The 15327-nt window shown below is 38.2% G+C and overlaps 1 protein-coding gene across 1 annotated transcript in view; it reads left to right on the top strand.

Annotated features, from left to right (window-relative positions):
* The window catches only part of CCDC171 (coiled-coil domain containing 171), a 265960-nt gene that overhangs the window by 70354 nt on the left and 180279 nt on the right, over positions 1 to 15327 (top strand). Inside the window, exons 12-14 of the mRNA XM_081103031.1 lie at positions 11834 to 11940; positions 13676 to 13765; positions 14758 to 14958. Of these exons, the coding sequence (XP_080959157.1) occupies positions 11834 to 11940; positions 13676 to 13765; positions 14758 to 14958 (398 nt within the window). The remainder of the gene's footprint in view (positions 1 to 11833; positions 11941 to 13675; positions 13766 to 14757; positions 14959 to 15327) is intronic.

The following is a 15327-nucleotide window of genomic DNA, read 5'->3' as shown; positions in this document are numbered from 1 at the left end:
TAGTATGGGTATTCCCTTGTAGGTAACTGAGTTTCTTTCTCTTGCTGCTTTTAAGATTCTCTCTTTGTCTTTTGCTCTTGGCATTTTAATTATGATGTGTCTTGGTGTGGTCCTCTTTGGATTCCTTTTGTTTGGGGTTCTCCACGCTTCCTGGACCTGCAAGTCTATTTCTTTCACCAGGTGGGGGAAGTTTTCTGTCATTATTTCTTCAAATAGGTTTTCAATATCTTGCTCTCTCTCATCTTCTGGCACCCCTATAATTCTGATGTTGGTACGCTTGAAGCTGTCCCAGAGGCTCCTTACACTATCTTCGTATTTTCGGATCCTTTTTTGATTTTGCTTTTCTGGTTGGGTGTTTTTTTGCTTCTTTGCATTTCAAATCTTTGACCTGATTATTGCGCTCCTCTGGTCTGCTGTTGGGAGTCTGTATAATATTCTTTATTTCAGTCAGTGTATGCTTAATTTCTAGTTGGTTCTTTATCACAACATCGAGGATCTCATTAGATTTCTTGAGGATCTCACTACATTTATTGGCAGTTTCTAGAAAATTATTGAAAAACCTTAAAAGTGTGGTTTTGAGGTCTATATCTTCCATTTTTGACATTTGCGTCCTGTTTTTTTGTCTCCGCATTTTTTTATGTTTTCTTGGTGCACCCCCTAGTGGTCTTTGTGCGCAGTCTTGTTGTAGTTAAGCCTTGATTATTGTAGCTAATACTAGGTGGGATTTGACTTCCAGGCCAAGTGGCTGTGATAATCAGCTGTGTCTGCAGTGAGAGAACTTCTGTCCTCTAGGGAGGTGCTAATCTAGCGTTTGCCTGAGGCTATCCGACAAATGGCTCTGTGCAGGGCTTGGGTGGGGCGGGTCCCAGGGGATCAACAGGGCGGGTGGAGTGAGCAGTTATGGCTGCTCTCAGTCCCATCTGAGAGTCTATGCCTCTCAGAGTCCCAGCAACCGCTGCAAACCTCGGAGAGAAAGCTGCCTTCTAGTTCTGACCAAAGCCAGACAGTCCTGCTTCTCCCGTTTGAGCCTGGGTCCCTAGAGACTCGCCCGGAACTGGAGCTCAGAACCTGAGACTCCCTCCCAATTGAAACAGACAATCGCGCCCTCAGCCGCCAGTCCGCTCCGCATGCACTCCGCACCTTAGTATTTGACTTCAGCACTGCGCCTCCTCTGAGTCTCGGTATGCTATTCTCTTTCCTCCTAGTTGTAGAACTTCCACTCACCCAGCCTTCCTGTGGTTCTGGATGATGTCCGTTCCGTCTTTTAGTTGTATTTTTTGAAGTGGTTGTTTGAGGCAGCAAACTCTGGCGTTAACCTATGCTGCCATCATGGTTTTCTCTACTAATGTGTTTTAAACAGTTAGGGCAATACTTGGTGCAATGCAGGCACTCAATTAATATTTTTTGAATGTGAATGTATAAAAGTGTGGTTGAATTAATAACAGATTGAAGGTCTATATTACATTTGAATTAAATATTTGAGGTTATAAAGATAGCCATAGACCAGCCGTGGGCAAACTACGGCCCGCGGGCCGCATCCGGCCCGTTTGAAATGAATAAAACTAAAAAAAAAAAGACCTTGCCCTTTTATGTAATGATGTTTACTTTGAATTTATATTAGTTCACACAAACACTCCATCCATGCTTTTGTTCCGGCCCTCCGGTCCAGTTTAAGAACCCATTGTGGCCCTCGAGTCAAAAAGTTTGCCCACCCCTGCCATAGACTCTTTAAATTACAGCATTCTTTGGGTTAGCAACCTACACAGTCACCTGGAAGAATAACCTTCAAGAAAAGATATACAATCTTACATGGATCATAGAAATGTCACCTTAATTGCCTATTCTCATTAGACAAGATAGTCTCAATTTATTTGATCAGGGTCATTTTTTTTTCCTATTTCTACTTTCCACTGAAGTTGAAGTACTCTAGTTGTTCATATCTCATTTCTTTCCTGATGGAAATTCTTATAGTAGGATATGTATGGGGAGAAATCTTTTCCCATTTTGAATCCAAGTAGTCTTTCTGCCTTGAGTGTTTCTTCTAATACAATTTCACCTCTACCTGAGGATGCTAGCAAACCTATAGAATGTGGCTTTTCCGTCATTTGGTTCATAAAAGTAAGTTTTTGTTATGTCTCAGTCTTGGATCCTCCTCAGGGTGATTGACTTTTGTGTTGACTGAGATTGAGCCCTCCAGTTTGGCAGCTGGAGGAAATTGGTCCCTTGTGGAAGTCATTTCTACTGTTCCAGAGGTATTTCTTTTTTTTCTGCTGGAGTGGCTGAAGGTACCCTAGGAAATAATAGTAACAGTATTTGATGCCTTTAGGCATGTGTATATCACCTGGAAATTGGGCAATTTCAGGGATTGCTGTTGGGAAAATCAGGATAAGATTTTTTTCAGCAGCAGTCCCTGAAACTGCCCTCTCTTCCTTTAATAAAGGATTATTGCCTCAAACTTGTATTTTCTTGAGAATTTTAATTGTTTTGGTGAACCTCATGGCTGGTACATTTTAACTAGAGATTAATATTATGGAGAAGCTGAGAATGCCTATAACAGCAGCACATGGTGTCATGGTCTCTTTTGGTGTCATTTGCCAATTTCTTCTCTTTTCCCTTCTCCAAATTCACTGAAGTTTACAAAACAAACTTGCCCTACTTTATCGTGGTAATAGCTTAAGTTTGTGAAATCCAAGGGAGTGACTTAACTGAGAATACTCAACATTCTTTAATGGGATAATTAATTAATTACATGGTTATGGTGGCTGAGAAATCCAAAATCTGCCTTTGACAAACTAGATACCCAGGAGAGTTGATGGTATAGTTCCAGTCTGACTTTGAAGTCCTAAGAACCAGAAGAGCCGATGGTTGAGTTCCAGTTAGAGTCTAAATCTAAAGGCAGGAGAAGACTGATGTCCAGCTTGAAAACAGTCAGAGAGAAAGAATTCATTCTTTCTTAACCTTTTATTCCATTCAGGCCTTCAAAGAATTGGATGAGTCCCACCTACATTGGGGAGGGCAATCTGCTTTACCCAGTCTGTTGATTCAGATGTCAGTCTCATCCAGAAACATCCTTGTAGACACACCCAGAAATACTCTTTTTGTTGTTGTTATTAATCCTCACCCGAGGATATTTTTCCATTGATTATTTTAGAGAGAGTGGAAGGAAAGGGTAGAGATAGAGAGAGAGAAACGTTGATGTGAGAGAGACACATCAATTGGTTCCCTCCTACATGGTCCTGACTGCGGATTGAGCTTGCAACCAAGGTACATGTCCTTGACTGGAATCGAACCTGGGACCCTTCAGTCTGAGGGCTAATGCTCTATCCACTGAGCCGAACTGGCTAGGACCAGTAATAATGTTTAACTAAAAATCTGGGTTCATGGCCCAGTTAAGTGTACACACAAAATTAATTATCACATTTTCTTTTCTTTCTTCTTCCACTTGCCAATAACCACCATTATACTTTCTGTTTTTATGAATTTGACTACTTTAGTTCATGTAGTAGGAACATACATATTTGTCTTTTTGTGATTGGCCTGTTTCACTTAGCATAATGTCCTGAAGGTTCCAGTGTTCTATAGCACGTGACAGGAGTTTTTTCTTTATTAAGGCTCACTAACATTCCATTGTATGTATATATCACATTTTGCTTATCCATTCATCCATTGATGGAAGTTTGGGTTGCTTGCACCTCTTGGCTATTATAAATAGTGCTGGTATGAACATGTATGTACAAATATTTTTTCAAGACCCTGCTTTCAATTCTTTTGGATGTATTCCCTAAAGTGGGATTGCTGGTCTATTAACTTTTATCACAGAACATGAATGTACTAGTAGGTGCCCCATGGGATGTCTTGCATTCTAGACATACTCTTTCTCATGACCAATTTTCCCTTGATAATCAAGACTAATTATTCTGGTACAGAAGAACCTTCTTTGTTTTTTGGTTTCCTGACATAAGGAGCCCAGAAATAACCAGGTGACATTCTCAGCTTCTATTTTAATGTAGTTACTGCTGTGTCCCATGGCGGAAGCCTTTCTTCTTTGGGAATTAAGATTTAGACCAATAGAGCCCATAGTTTCGGGGATGGGAAGCAGACATTTCACTAATGGACCATTAGATGTAATAGTGAGATGAGCCACTCCCTTTTCCAATATTTGATTCCAGGATCTGTGAATCCTGGTTATGGGAGAAACACAGCATGTATCAATTGCTGGCGCAGAGCATATACTATATCCTGAAGGATATTATCTGTGTTCTATAGAGTGTTGCCATCTATCCAGCACCATGAATCTTCAAAAGGCCACTCTGCTATTCTGTATGCCAGCTACTTCTGAGGGATGATAAACCCAGGAATTCTATGAAAATTAGACCATTTCCATATTTAATTTGCTATAAAATTAAGTTTCCTAGTCAGAAGCAGTGCTATATGGAATACATAATGATGACCAAGGTATTTTATAAATTCATGGATGTTGATTTCAGCAGAAATGTTATGATTAGGGAAGAAAAATCTATATCTAGAGTAATTCTTCCTTAGTAAGAATAAAGCATTGCTCATTCCATGATGGAAGTGACATAGTATAATTAGCTTTGCCACCAAGTGGCTGGCTGGTCAACCTACAAAATAATGCCAGGCTATGGGTTTAGTGTTTGTCTTTGCTATTGATAGATTTGACATTCAACAGGGGTTGTAATCCTATCAGTCTTGGTGAATGGAAGTCCATGTTGCTGGGCTCATGTATTATTCATCCTTGCTGCCATGATTCCATTTTCATCCCTGACTCTGTTGCTATATGGACAGTGGTGGCTGGGAAAAGATGCTGGCTCACATCCACAGAATGCTTCATCTTGGTCTCCTGATTATTAAGATACTGAAGTTGATCTGGGCATAATGACCATTTGAAGAGGTTTATCCACACACATACTCTTGCCTAGACTACCTTATTACCAATTTTCTAATTGTGATCTCTTCGAGTCCCTGACTATTCAGCCAAACTGTTAACTACTACCCATAAGTTGGTGTATGTTTTTTACCTTTGATCATGTCTCATTTCAGGAAAAATGGCAATTAGGTTTATTACTTGAAGTTCTATATACTGGGAGGATTTTACTTCACCACTATCCTTCATGGTCACCCTTGAGTGGAGCTGTAGTGCTGCAACTGTCTACTTTCAAGTAGTGTCAGCTTATCATACAGAACCATCTAGTATATATGAAGCCATATTTTTCTTCATTAGCCAGCTGATCATAGAAAACTTTTCATGGGTCCAGGATTTGGGTTAAGAGAGAGCAAGCAATGTAACAAGAATAGGGCTCATGGGAATCTGTACTACTTGCTCCTGCAACGTACTTGTGCCTTTAGGACTTGCTTGGACCCAGTTTTGTATACACACTTTCACTTTATGATAGAGTGCTGTTGTGTATGTTCAGATTATGGGTTCGTAGATCAGACAATAAGCATTTTATGATGAACAACTCATGGTACAATGGTGGCCATGAATGCAGCATCTGCTGAGGACTGGTAGCCTGTCAAGTCTAAAGCTGATTTTCAAGAGGAGAATAGTTATTTGTAGAGGATGGCTTGCTCTGTTCCCAAATCTTAAAAGTTCACTCTAGATTCACCTCTAAGGACCTGCCAAACTTGACTTGTTTGAACTCGAGCAATCAGAATGATGTCTTGGTAGAGACCTAAGTGGAACATATGATGCCTGGAATGGAGAGTTGATCCAGATTTCTACAGAGTAGATTATGATAGAGGGCTAGAGTTGCTATAGCTCTGTGGTAGGGCAGTCAAGGTATATTGCTGGCCTTGTCAGTTGAAGGAAACTGTTTTGATGGGTTTTATTAAAAGAATAAAAGAAATAGCTTCATTCTAAGCTGTCAAGAAATGTCAGAGAAACCAAGGTGGCGGCATAGGTTAACGCCGGAGATTGCTGCCTCGAACAACCACTTCAAAAAACAACTAAACGACGGAACGGACATCATCCAGAACCACAGGAAGGCTGGCTGAGTGGAAATTCTACAACTAGGAGGAAAGAGAATATCATACACAGACTCATAGGAGGCGCAGTGCTAAAGTGAAATACTCAGGTGCGGAGTGCGCGCGGAGTGGGCTGGCAGCGGAGGGCGCGGTTGTTGTTTTCAATCGGGAGGGAGTTTCAGACTCTGAGCTCCAGATTTGGGCGAGTCTCTAGGGACCCAGACTCAAACGGGAGAAGCAGGACTGTCTGGCTTTGGTCGGAACTCGAAGGCAGCTTTCTCTCCGAGGTTTGCAGCGGTTGCTGGGACTCTGTGAGGCAGAGCCCCTAGGGACGGAACTGAGAGCAGCCATAACTGCTCGCTCCGGCCTGCCCTGTAGATCCCCGGGGACCCACCCCGCCCAAGCCCTGCACAGAGCCATTTGCCGGATAGCCTCAGGCAAACGCTAGATTAGCACCTCCCTAGAGATCCAGCACAGAAGCTCTCCCACTGAAGACACAGCGGACTCTCATAGCCAGTTAGCCTGGAGATCAAATCACCCCTGGTATTGCCGACAACAATCAAGGCTTAACTACCACAAGACTGCACACAAAGACCACTAGGGGGTGCACCAAGAAAGCATAAAAAATGCGGAGACAAAGAAACAGGACAAAACTGCCAGTGGAGGATATTGAGTTCAGAACTACACTTTTAAGGTCTCTTAAGAACTGTCTAGAAGCCGCCGATAAATGTAGTGAGATCCTCAAGAAATCTAATGAGACCCTCGATGTTATGATAAAGAACCAACTAGAAATTAAGCATACACAGACTGAAATAATGAATACTGTACAGACTCCCAACAGCAGAACAGAGGAGTGCAAGAATCAAGGCAAAGATTTGAAATGCGAAGAAGCAAAAAACACCCAACCAGAAAAGCAAAATGAAAAAAGAATCCAAAAATACGAAGATAGTGTAAGGAGCCTCTGGGACAGCTTCAAGCGTACCAACATCAGAATTACAGGGGTGCCAGAAGATGAGAGAGAGTAAGATATTGAAAACCTATTTGAAGAAATAATGACAGAAAACCTCCCCCACCTGGTGAAAGAAATAGACTTGCAGGTCCAGGAAGCGCGGAGAACCCCAAACAAAAGGAATCCAAAGAGGACCACACCAAGACACATCATAATTAAAATGCCAAGAGCAAAAGACAAAGAGAGAATCTTAAAAGCAGCAAGAGAAAGAAACTCAGTTACCTACAAGGGAATACCCATACTACTGTCAGCGGATTTCTCAACAGAAACTTTGCAGGCCAGAAGGGAATGGCAAGAAATATTCAAAGTGATGAATACCAAGAACCTACAACCAAGATTACTTTATCCAGCAAAGCTATCATTCAGAATTGAAGGTCAGATAAAGAGCTTCACAGATAAGGAAAAGCTAAAGGAGTTCATCACCACCAAACCAGTATTATATGAAATGCTGAAAGGTATCCTTTAAGAAGAGGAAGAAGAAGAAAAAGGTAAAGATACAAATTATGAACAACAAACATGCATCTATCAACAAGTGAATCTAAGAATCAAGTGAATAAATAATCTGGTGATCATAATAGAATCAGGGACATAGAAAGGGAATGGACTGACTATTCTTGGGTGGGGGGAAGGGGTGTGGGAGATGTGGGAAGAGACTGGACAAAAATCGTGCACCTATGGATGAGGACAGTGGGTGGGGAGTGAGGGCGGAGGGTGGGGCGGGAACTGGGAGGAGGGAAGTTATGGGAGAAAAAAAGAGGAACAAATGTAATAATCTGAACAATAAAGATTTAATTAAAAAAAAAAGAAATGTACTGTTTTCCTCTAACAACAAAACTACATCTTAAAAAAAACAACACACTACATCTTTAACTGCATCTAAATTGGAGTCAATGTGATTATGCTTGCAGTAATTTACTGTCATTCTCTAACATCCATCTATATTCTGCAGAAACCAGATAGGTGAATTGAATGCTGGTGTGGTTGGAATAACCACCCTTTTATCGTCTAAATCCTTAAAAGAGCCACTAATCTCTGAAGTCTCTCAAGGAATATGGTATTGCTTTTGACTTATTATTTTCCTAGGTAAGAGTTCTAGTAACTTCCATTTGCTTTTTATCCCCCTGTAAGTCCCTCTCTCCATGGTTCAGGTAACCAGTATGGATAGTGTGTCAGTTTCTGCATTTGTCTTTTCTAACTATGCATTCCAAACTGGGGACATAACTGTGAGGTGGGTTCAAGTATCTTCTAGGCCCACTGGAGACAGACCTTAGCTGAAACTCACTTAATCACTTGACCGCTATAAACTCCTACCCTAACTAGTGAACCACAGTAGCATTTTAGTGTCCAGTTACCCTCATAAGTCTGGTTAGCTTCCCTTCCCTAGTGCCTGATTGCCCTGGTAAAGGGTTGCATGCTTCTTTGAGAACCCATACTTTTTTTTTTTTTTTTAAGCTCAGTCCTTTTTCTCATCTTCTCTCTTGATTAATTTTTCCCTTTAGGGATCTTTCAGGAGACTAAAGTAGGTAAGACAGTGCTTGAGAAGGTGGGGGAGATAGAGTCACCTCATTCATTGCAACTTACTGTTTCTATTGTGGAACGGTAGGTTCCTGAGGTAATAACACTAACTTGAAAAATAGTGGTTTACCTGAGTCATATAAAAATACTTAGTTTTTGAGATTGTCTAAAGGGAAACATTTAAATAGAGGGCTTGGAATCTCCCTGCTCCCTCCTGTGAGCTTGAAAAGATTATCGGGTTGACATGTACTTAAAAGTGAGAGAGATTGAAACAGGCAGGATGATGTGAAAATGTAGGCTGGTGCCCATGTCAGAGACACACACATACAGGGTGAGGGACAAATAAACCCAGAAGATTTTCAGTTGGTGTTACTGAAGTACAAAGTGTTCTGAAGCATTCTTTTGTTCATTTGGACTTTGACTTTTGAAAAGCTGTTTATGACCACTATTCAAAAAAAATTTTTAGACTTCACTTTGATAGGAAAACTTTAATTGCTTATTTTTTTGGGTGGCCATAGTGCAGTGATTAGAATATTATTAGATTAAATCAGTCAGTAAAGTCCAGGGTCCTGAGTGATCCTTCCTTTTTATTTATAAGCATTTTGCCATGTAAAGGGACCAATAAGTATATCTCTATATAAAAGGCTAAGTGACCCACCATACATCTGTCTGACTGACCGACCGGCTGGTAGCTATGATGTGCACTGACCACCAGGGAACAGATGCTCAATGCAGAAGCGGAAACCACAGGCATGGAAACCACAGGCATGGAAATAAGGAACGGACTGATGAATCTCAGAGGGAAGGGGAGAGAAGGGAGGGCGGGAAGAGATTAACCAAAGATCTTATATGCATAGTAGAGGCCTGGTGCAGGGATTCGTGCACCAGTGGGGTCCCTCGGCCTGGCCTGTGGGGATCAAGCTGAAACTGGCTCTCCAACATCCCCCAAGGGGTCCTGGATTGCGAGAGGGTGCAGGCCAGGCTGAGGGACCCCACTAGTGCACGAATATGTGCACTGGGCCTCTAGCTTAAAAATAAACATTGATTCGCGCATGCACAATACATATAAAGCTCTTGCTGGTGCCAATCGCACACGTGCGTTTCGATCTGTCATTGTCAATCGTGAATTCTATTATAAAGGTCGAATAGTGATATTAAAATATTTCTTCTAATTAGTTTCCTTTCAATGTGCATGAATCCATGCACTGAGCCACTAGTCTTTTTATAATGGATGTGGTTGGGACATAAAACATACTTTGTATTTCAACTGAACTTTATTGCATAAACATTTTCAGACAAAGAAATGAAACTTGCCCTGACCAGTTTGGCTCAGTGGATGGAGTGTCGGCCTGCAGACTGAAAGATCCCATGTTCGATTCCGGTCAAGGGCACAAACCTTGGTTGAGGGCACATTCCCAGTAGGAGGTGTGCAGGAGGCAGCTGATCGATGTTTCTCTCTGATCGATGTTTCTAACTCTCTATCTCTCTTCCTTCCTCTCTGTAAAAAAATCAATAAAATATATTTTAAAAAAAAGAAATGAAACTTTATTTTATGTAGAATATAAGAATGTGTATGGGTCAGTTAGGAGAGGGCATTTTGTTCCTTATCCCTCAACATTCATATTAAGATGATTTTATTTTCCTGAATTTCTAAGAGGAAGTTTTCTCCCTTATTATAAATGCTAGCAGATTTTAGTGTCCTTTAATGATTTATTCATGGCCTACTTGTGTAGTAGCAAAAGAAAAGAATTATATATTACTTTTTAAAAATCTTGTGCAAGAGAGCAATTTTATAAATATATATTTGCTTAGACCTTTAATAAAATTTTTAATGAGTTGTCTTTTCAACTCATAGTCATTATAGAGTATTGTCTTCTCCATTATTATGGCTTACAGCAGTGTCGTTTTTTTCCTTCCTGGCTGGGATATGTGTTGTTTCCATATTACTTTTGTATTTTAAGTTTACGTTCTTCTGTTTAGGAAAATCTGAGGTATATCCATACTTAAGATAGTATTTAAATTCTACTATGATGAATGTAATAAATTTATTTATAAAATCTTGTCTAAGATTAAAATACTAAAAGTCATCAATACTCTGAGGTGAATAAAGTTGGTCTATCATTAACCAAATATTTCCCTCTTTTTTTTCCTTTCTTTCCTTTATTACTGTGTTTTTTCTTATTCCCCTAAGTTCTACAATTGTATACTTGAAGAATGGATGAGTGATTTTATGTAATTATTTGTTTACTGTCTCTCCTCTTTTTAGACTGTAAATTCTGTGAGCACAGAGACTGTACCAATCTTGTTTACTTCCATGAGCCTAATGCCTAGGATTAGTACATAATAGTAATTCAGTAAATTAGTTGATTTAATGAATCAATGAATAATAAAACATATCCTATGAATGCTTTTAAAAAATTATCTTTAAAAAAAATTATCTTTGTTGAAATGTGTTGTCTATTGAAGTATTTAGAATGTATATTATGGGGAGAAATAATAGGATAAAATATATTTGTAATAAGTATATTTTAAAATTTGCTACTTTTTTTTTTTTTTTTTTTTTTTTTTACAAAGTGTAGTACAATAAGCAGTCAATTTAAAGTGGTTTTTGAAACTAAACTTTTGATTATTTTGGATTAATATTTTGAACTACATTTTCCCATGTGACCTTGATTAGCTCAACTAATGTATGGCCTAACAAAATTAAAATAGTTTGAGGGCATAATACGGAAATACTCATATTTTTACAAGGAGTATCAGTTTTAAGGGTTTTAATTGAAACATGATGTGGGCCTATGTAGATAATAACATATTCATTATTTTAAATTGTAACTTGAGAATTTTAAGGATTGAAAAATATTTCCAAGCATAACAGAAAATTATGTGCCGATGGGTTCAGAAATTATTATTTTAGCTAAATAGGCCTGACTGATCAGAAACACAAGGACCAAAGTAAGTATACATAACTCCCAAAACAATGTTAGTGTAGACTGTTCATTTAATTGTTAGATATTAGGTGTGTACAAACATTTTGGTTACTTAGGGGATAAGGGAAAAAAAGAGTTCACTACTGACTACCGTGTGGGCTTTATAAGGTATGAAGTGGCTATAAATTAGAACTTGGCATGTTATGACCTTAATTTGACCACTTGTTTAGAAAGACTATTAATATTTGACTATGCAGCAGTACACTCTGAAGAATGATTCAACGCAGTATTTCAGTGTTTTCAGCTCTGTCTAATTGTAATATCTCTGTTACTGTTTGCTTAGCTTTTGTCTCCTTATAATGTGAAGGGTATACTTTCATCCTAAGTTTTTCTCTAGGCATCCACAAAGACAAAGCTAAACCTCCCAGCTTCTCTGTTGTCCTTGAGACTCTGAGGCGTACCTTGACAGATTACCAGAACAAGCTGGAAGATACATCTAATGAGGTAACACTTGCACTGTTTGGCTCCACACTTATAGCCGTCGGCCTGCAGCAGTACGTATCCCTTGCTTGTTACAAAGGTCAAAGAAATTGGGAATATTGACTTGGCAGCTTCACAGATATAAAAATAATAAATTGTCTGTCACTGTTCTTTAAGTGTGGCCTAAAGTCGTGTCTCATTTATGTTTTTGTAACTTAGGTCACACTCTTATTTTCAAAGTTATAAAGACCCTGCTACTCTTGGACTTCAAAATCTATTTTTTTTAATTTAATATAAAAGCTATGCAAGTCATTTCAGTTAATATGTGTTATATTTAAATTTTAATGTGGTTTTATGAATTTGAAATAGGTAGTGGAAATTTAGATGTTAATATTTTAGGTTAAGATTTCTACAAGTTGTACAAGTCTGAATAAAAAAGAGATGTTAGTTTTCATTCTTTAAAGTGAGTAAAGTGTTGATATAAGTTTTTAAAAATAATTGTCTCTTTGATGCAGCCTGGAAGGTTTTAGTTTGCTGATTGAAAAAGCTATGCTTCTGTTTATCATCTCATTTGTATTATTTAATGTGTGGGTTGATAATTTTCTTGGGTATTAAAATATTTAATTAATTTGTGGTTTAAAAATTGAAGAGTTTGCTTAGTTACATTTTGTCAAATTAGAGAATATAAAGTAATTACATTAAATACAATTAGTAAAACAACAGATACTGTTGAACCAAAAACAAACTACATAGCATGGAATTTAGTGTTTATCCTCTGTTCATCTGTTTCATTCATACAATATGAAGACTATGAAACTATTACAGTTCACATTTCAGAAGGGGCTTATTTTACTTTAGTTTAAGAAGGTGAATAAAGAAGGAAAAGTGAGCCTTCTTAATTGTTCAAAAGGCATAAAAGAAAGTGACCATTGAAATAATTACATTTCTATAGAGAAAAATATTGCTAAATCTTTCCCTGTGAGACAAGACAACCTGTATTGTTAGTAGTTTATGAAACTCTTCTGAGGCCTCGGACTGGAAGCTGCAGGGTAACTAGGAACATATTACCCACAGCGAATTGTTATTTGGGAGGATGGATGTCACATGATCCTCAGCACAGTTGAAAAGTCGGCTCAGCAGGCTTTGGCTTAGTAATGCGCTTTGTTGTGAACCGGTGCCAGAGACAGCAGTGGGGAGACCAAGGGGGTGGCTGCAAAGAAAGCAAAAAGAGCAGTCTGACAGAAAGAAGAATGAACTGTCAAAGAAAATAAATCACAAGCAGAGCAGGACCAACTGATGACCTGCCACAAGCCTTCCCAGTAGGACTGCATGTGACCGACCCTGAAGTTGTCATATGGAGTGAGAGACCAGTGAATACCCTCATGATGTATGGAAAGAGCCGTCTTCTGCTCTGTCCTTTTTTCTTTCCTTATAGATGCCACTGCTTCTGGCATTTTGGTCCAGAAGGATTTTAGAATAAAGTTATATTTGTTTATAGTGAGAATGAAATCCTTTGTCCAGACATCTAGTGAAAACACAGTAACATCACTGACGTTTTAAGCTTGAATGCCTTCTTTTCCTTTTAACCATGTGAGCTTATGACAGAAATTACCTAGTTAACCAAAAGAAATTTTTAAGACTCTTAATTACTATTCAAAAGTGTATATTAGGTAATTGCATAAAAAACATTTAAAGATTAGCTTTTGAGTTACCCATCCTTGAAAAATATAAAAAAGTTATTTACGTTTTCTTTTATCAGCTAAACAGTGTGAATGATGCCAAGGAAAAGACATCTACTGAACTTGATTCTACCAAACAGAAGATAGAATCTCACACTAAAAATATAAAGGTATTGATTTTAAAAAACTTTTTCTTTTGTATTAAGAGACAAATATAATTATTTAGGGAAACGTTATGGTAGAGATATCTAAAAATATGGCTTCCTATTTCTTATTAAATACATTTGGATACAACTTTAATTTTTTATTATTGATCAAAGTAACAAGAATGTTTTCCATTTAAAATAAAACTTGATTAGAAATTGTTCTGATTAATGGAAACATTTATTTCCCAGACTTAATTATAATACCATGGATTACAAATTTAAGATTTAATGTCCACCCTTAGATACGTAGTAAACATTTTACATAAGCACATCAGTATTTGGAGTCAGTTTCCATCATTTTAGGGTGGAGCCATTGTTTTTAGTATGTCATGCCTAGTAATGGGCCAAGACCACACCTGCCTCGGGTCCAGGAAAATTGTTTATTTTATTTTCTGTGCCACTTTTACATAATACGTTTTTGCAGAACTATACTGAAGCATCTCTCAGAGTTGCTTAGTAGTGTTGGATTTTTTTTGTTGGTTTGTGTTGCGTTTGTCCTTGATGTACTTTATAGAATTTAAAGTTAAGGATAATTAGTTCAGAATTTTATGCCACATATTTTAGATTTGTATTAGCATTTAGGATTTCATGAAGAAGGAAATGTTCTTCTATTAAGCATAAGATTTATTCTTAAAATGTTGTTTATATGGTATTTAAAGGTTTTGGGGTTACCAATTTTTTTTAATGGATTGAAAGAAAAGAACTTCTTGGAATAAGCTGTCTTATTCACACTTTATGTTTAAACGCTAAAAAAACAAATTTTCTAATTTTACAGCTAAAATAATTGTACTTAGACAATATATTCAATAAAAAACCATAATTTTTGACAAATGCTTGCCTTTGTGATTCTTTTATGTTAAAGTTTTGGAAGTCTTCATTATGTATTTTATATTTGTGCCTCCCACCTCTGTATTGGCCCGCCATCATACGACCTCTATTTTTGGTGTCTCCTACAGGACCTTCAGGATAAACTGGCTGATGCCAATAAGGAGTTGAGTCATTTGCGCAGTAAGTGTGCAGATAGAGAGGCGCTGGTCGGCACTTTAAAAGTGGAGCTACAGAACGTGCTTCACTGCTGGGAGAAAGAGAAGGCACAAGCGGCCCAGTCCCAGTGTGAACTGCAGAAGCTTTCCCAGGCTTTCCACAAGGACTCCGAGGTACCACCTGAGTCAAGATGACCGTCAGGAAAGGCCTTTCACTAGTCTCAGTTTTATAAATTTACATACTTCAGCTGGCTGTTTTTACTCTTATTTGGCTTAATTAAAAAAATTCTTCTGAGCTGACTGTTTTGAAATACGCATATCATCTGCAAAATCAGTCACTCCATTACTCTGTGCCATCCTGTTTCAAGGAAGAAGTAATGTAGATTAACCCTTCTATCACTTGCACAAGTAACCTATCTCAACAACTGTGATCCTAACGGCCCTTTCAAGGTTGGCCTGATTGCTAATGATAAAATAATTTTTTAGATTTCAGTAGTTAGTAGCTAGGTCTGGTAGAAAGAATATGTGTTTTTTTGTTTTGTT

The sequence above is a fragment of the Myotis nattereri genome, assembly GCF_964212035.1.
Source record: "Myotis nattereri genome assembly, chromosome: 12".
Taxonomy (NCBI): Eukaryota; Metazoa; Chordata; class Mammalia; order Chiroptera; family Vespertilionidae; genus Myotis; species Myotis nattereri.
This window is presented reverse-complemented; position numbering and strand designations above follow the sequence as displayed.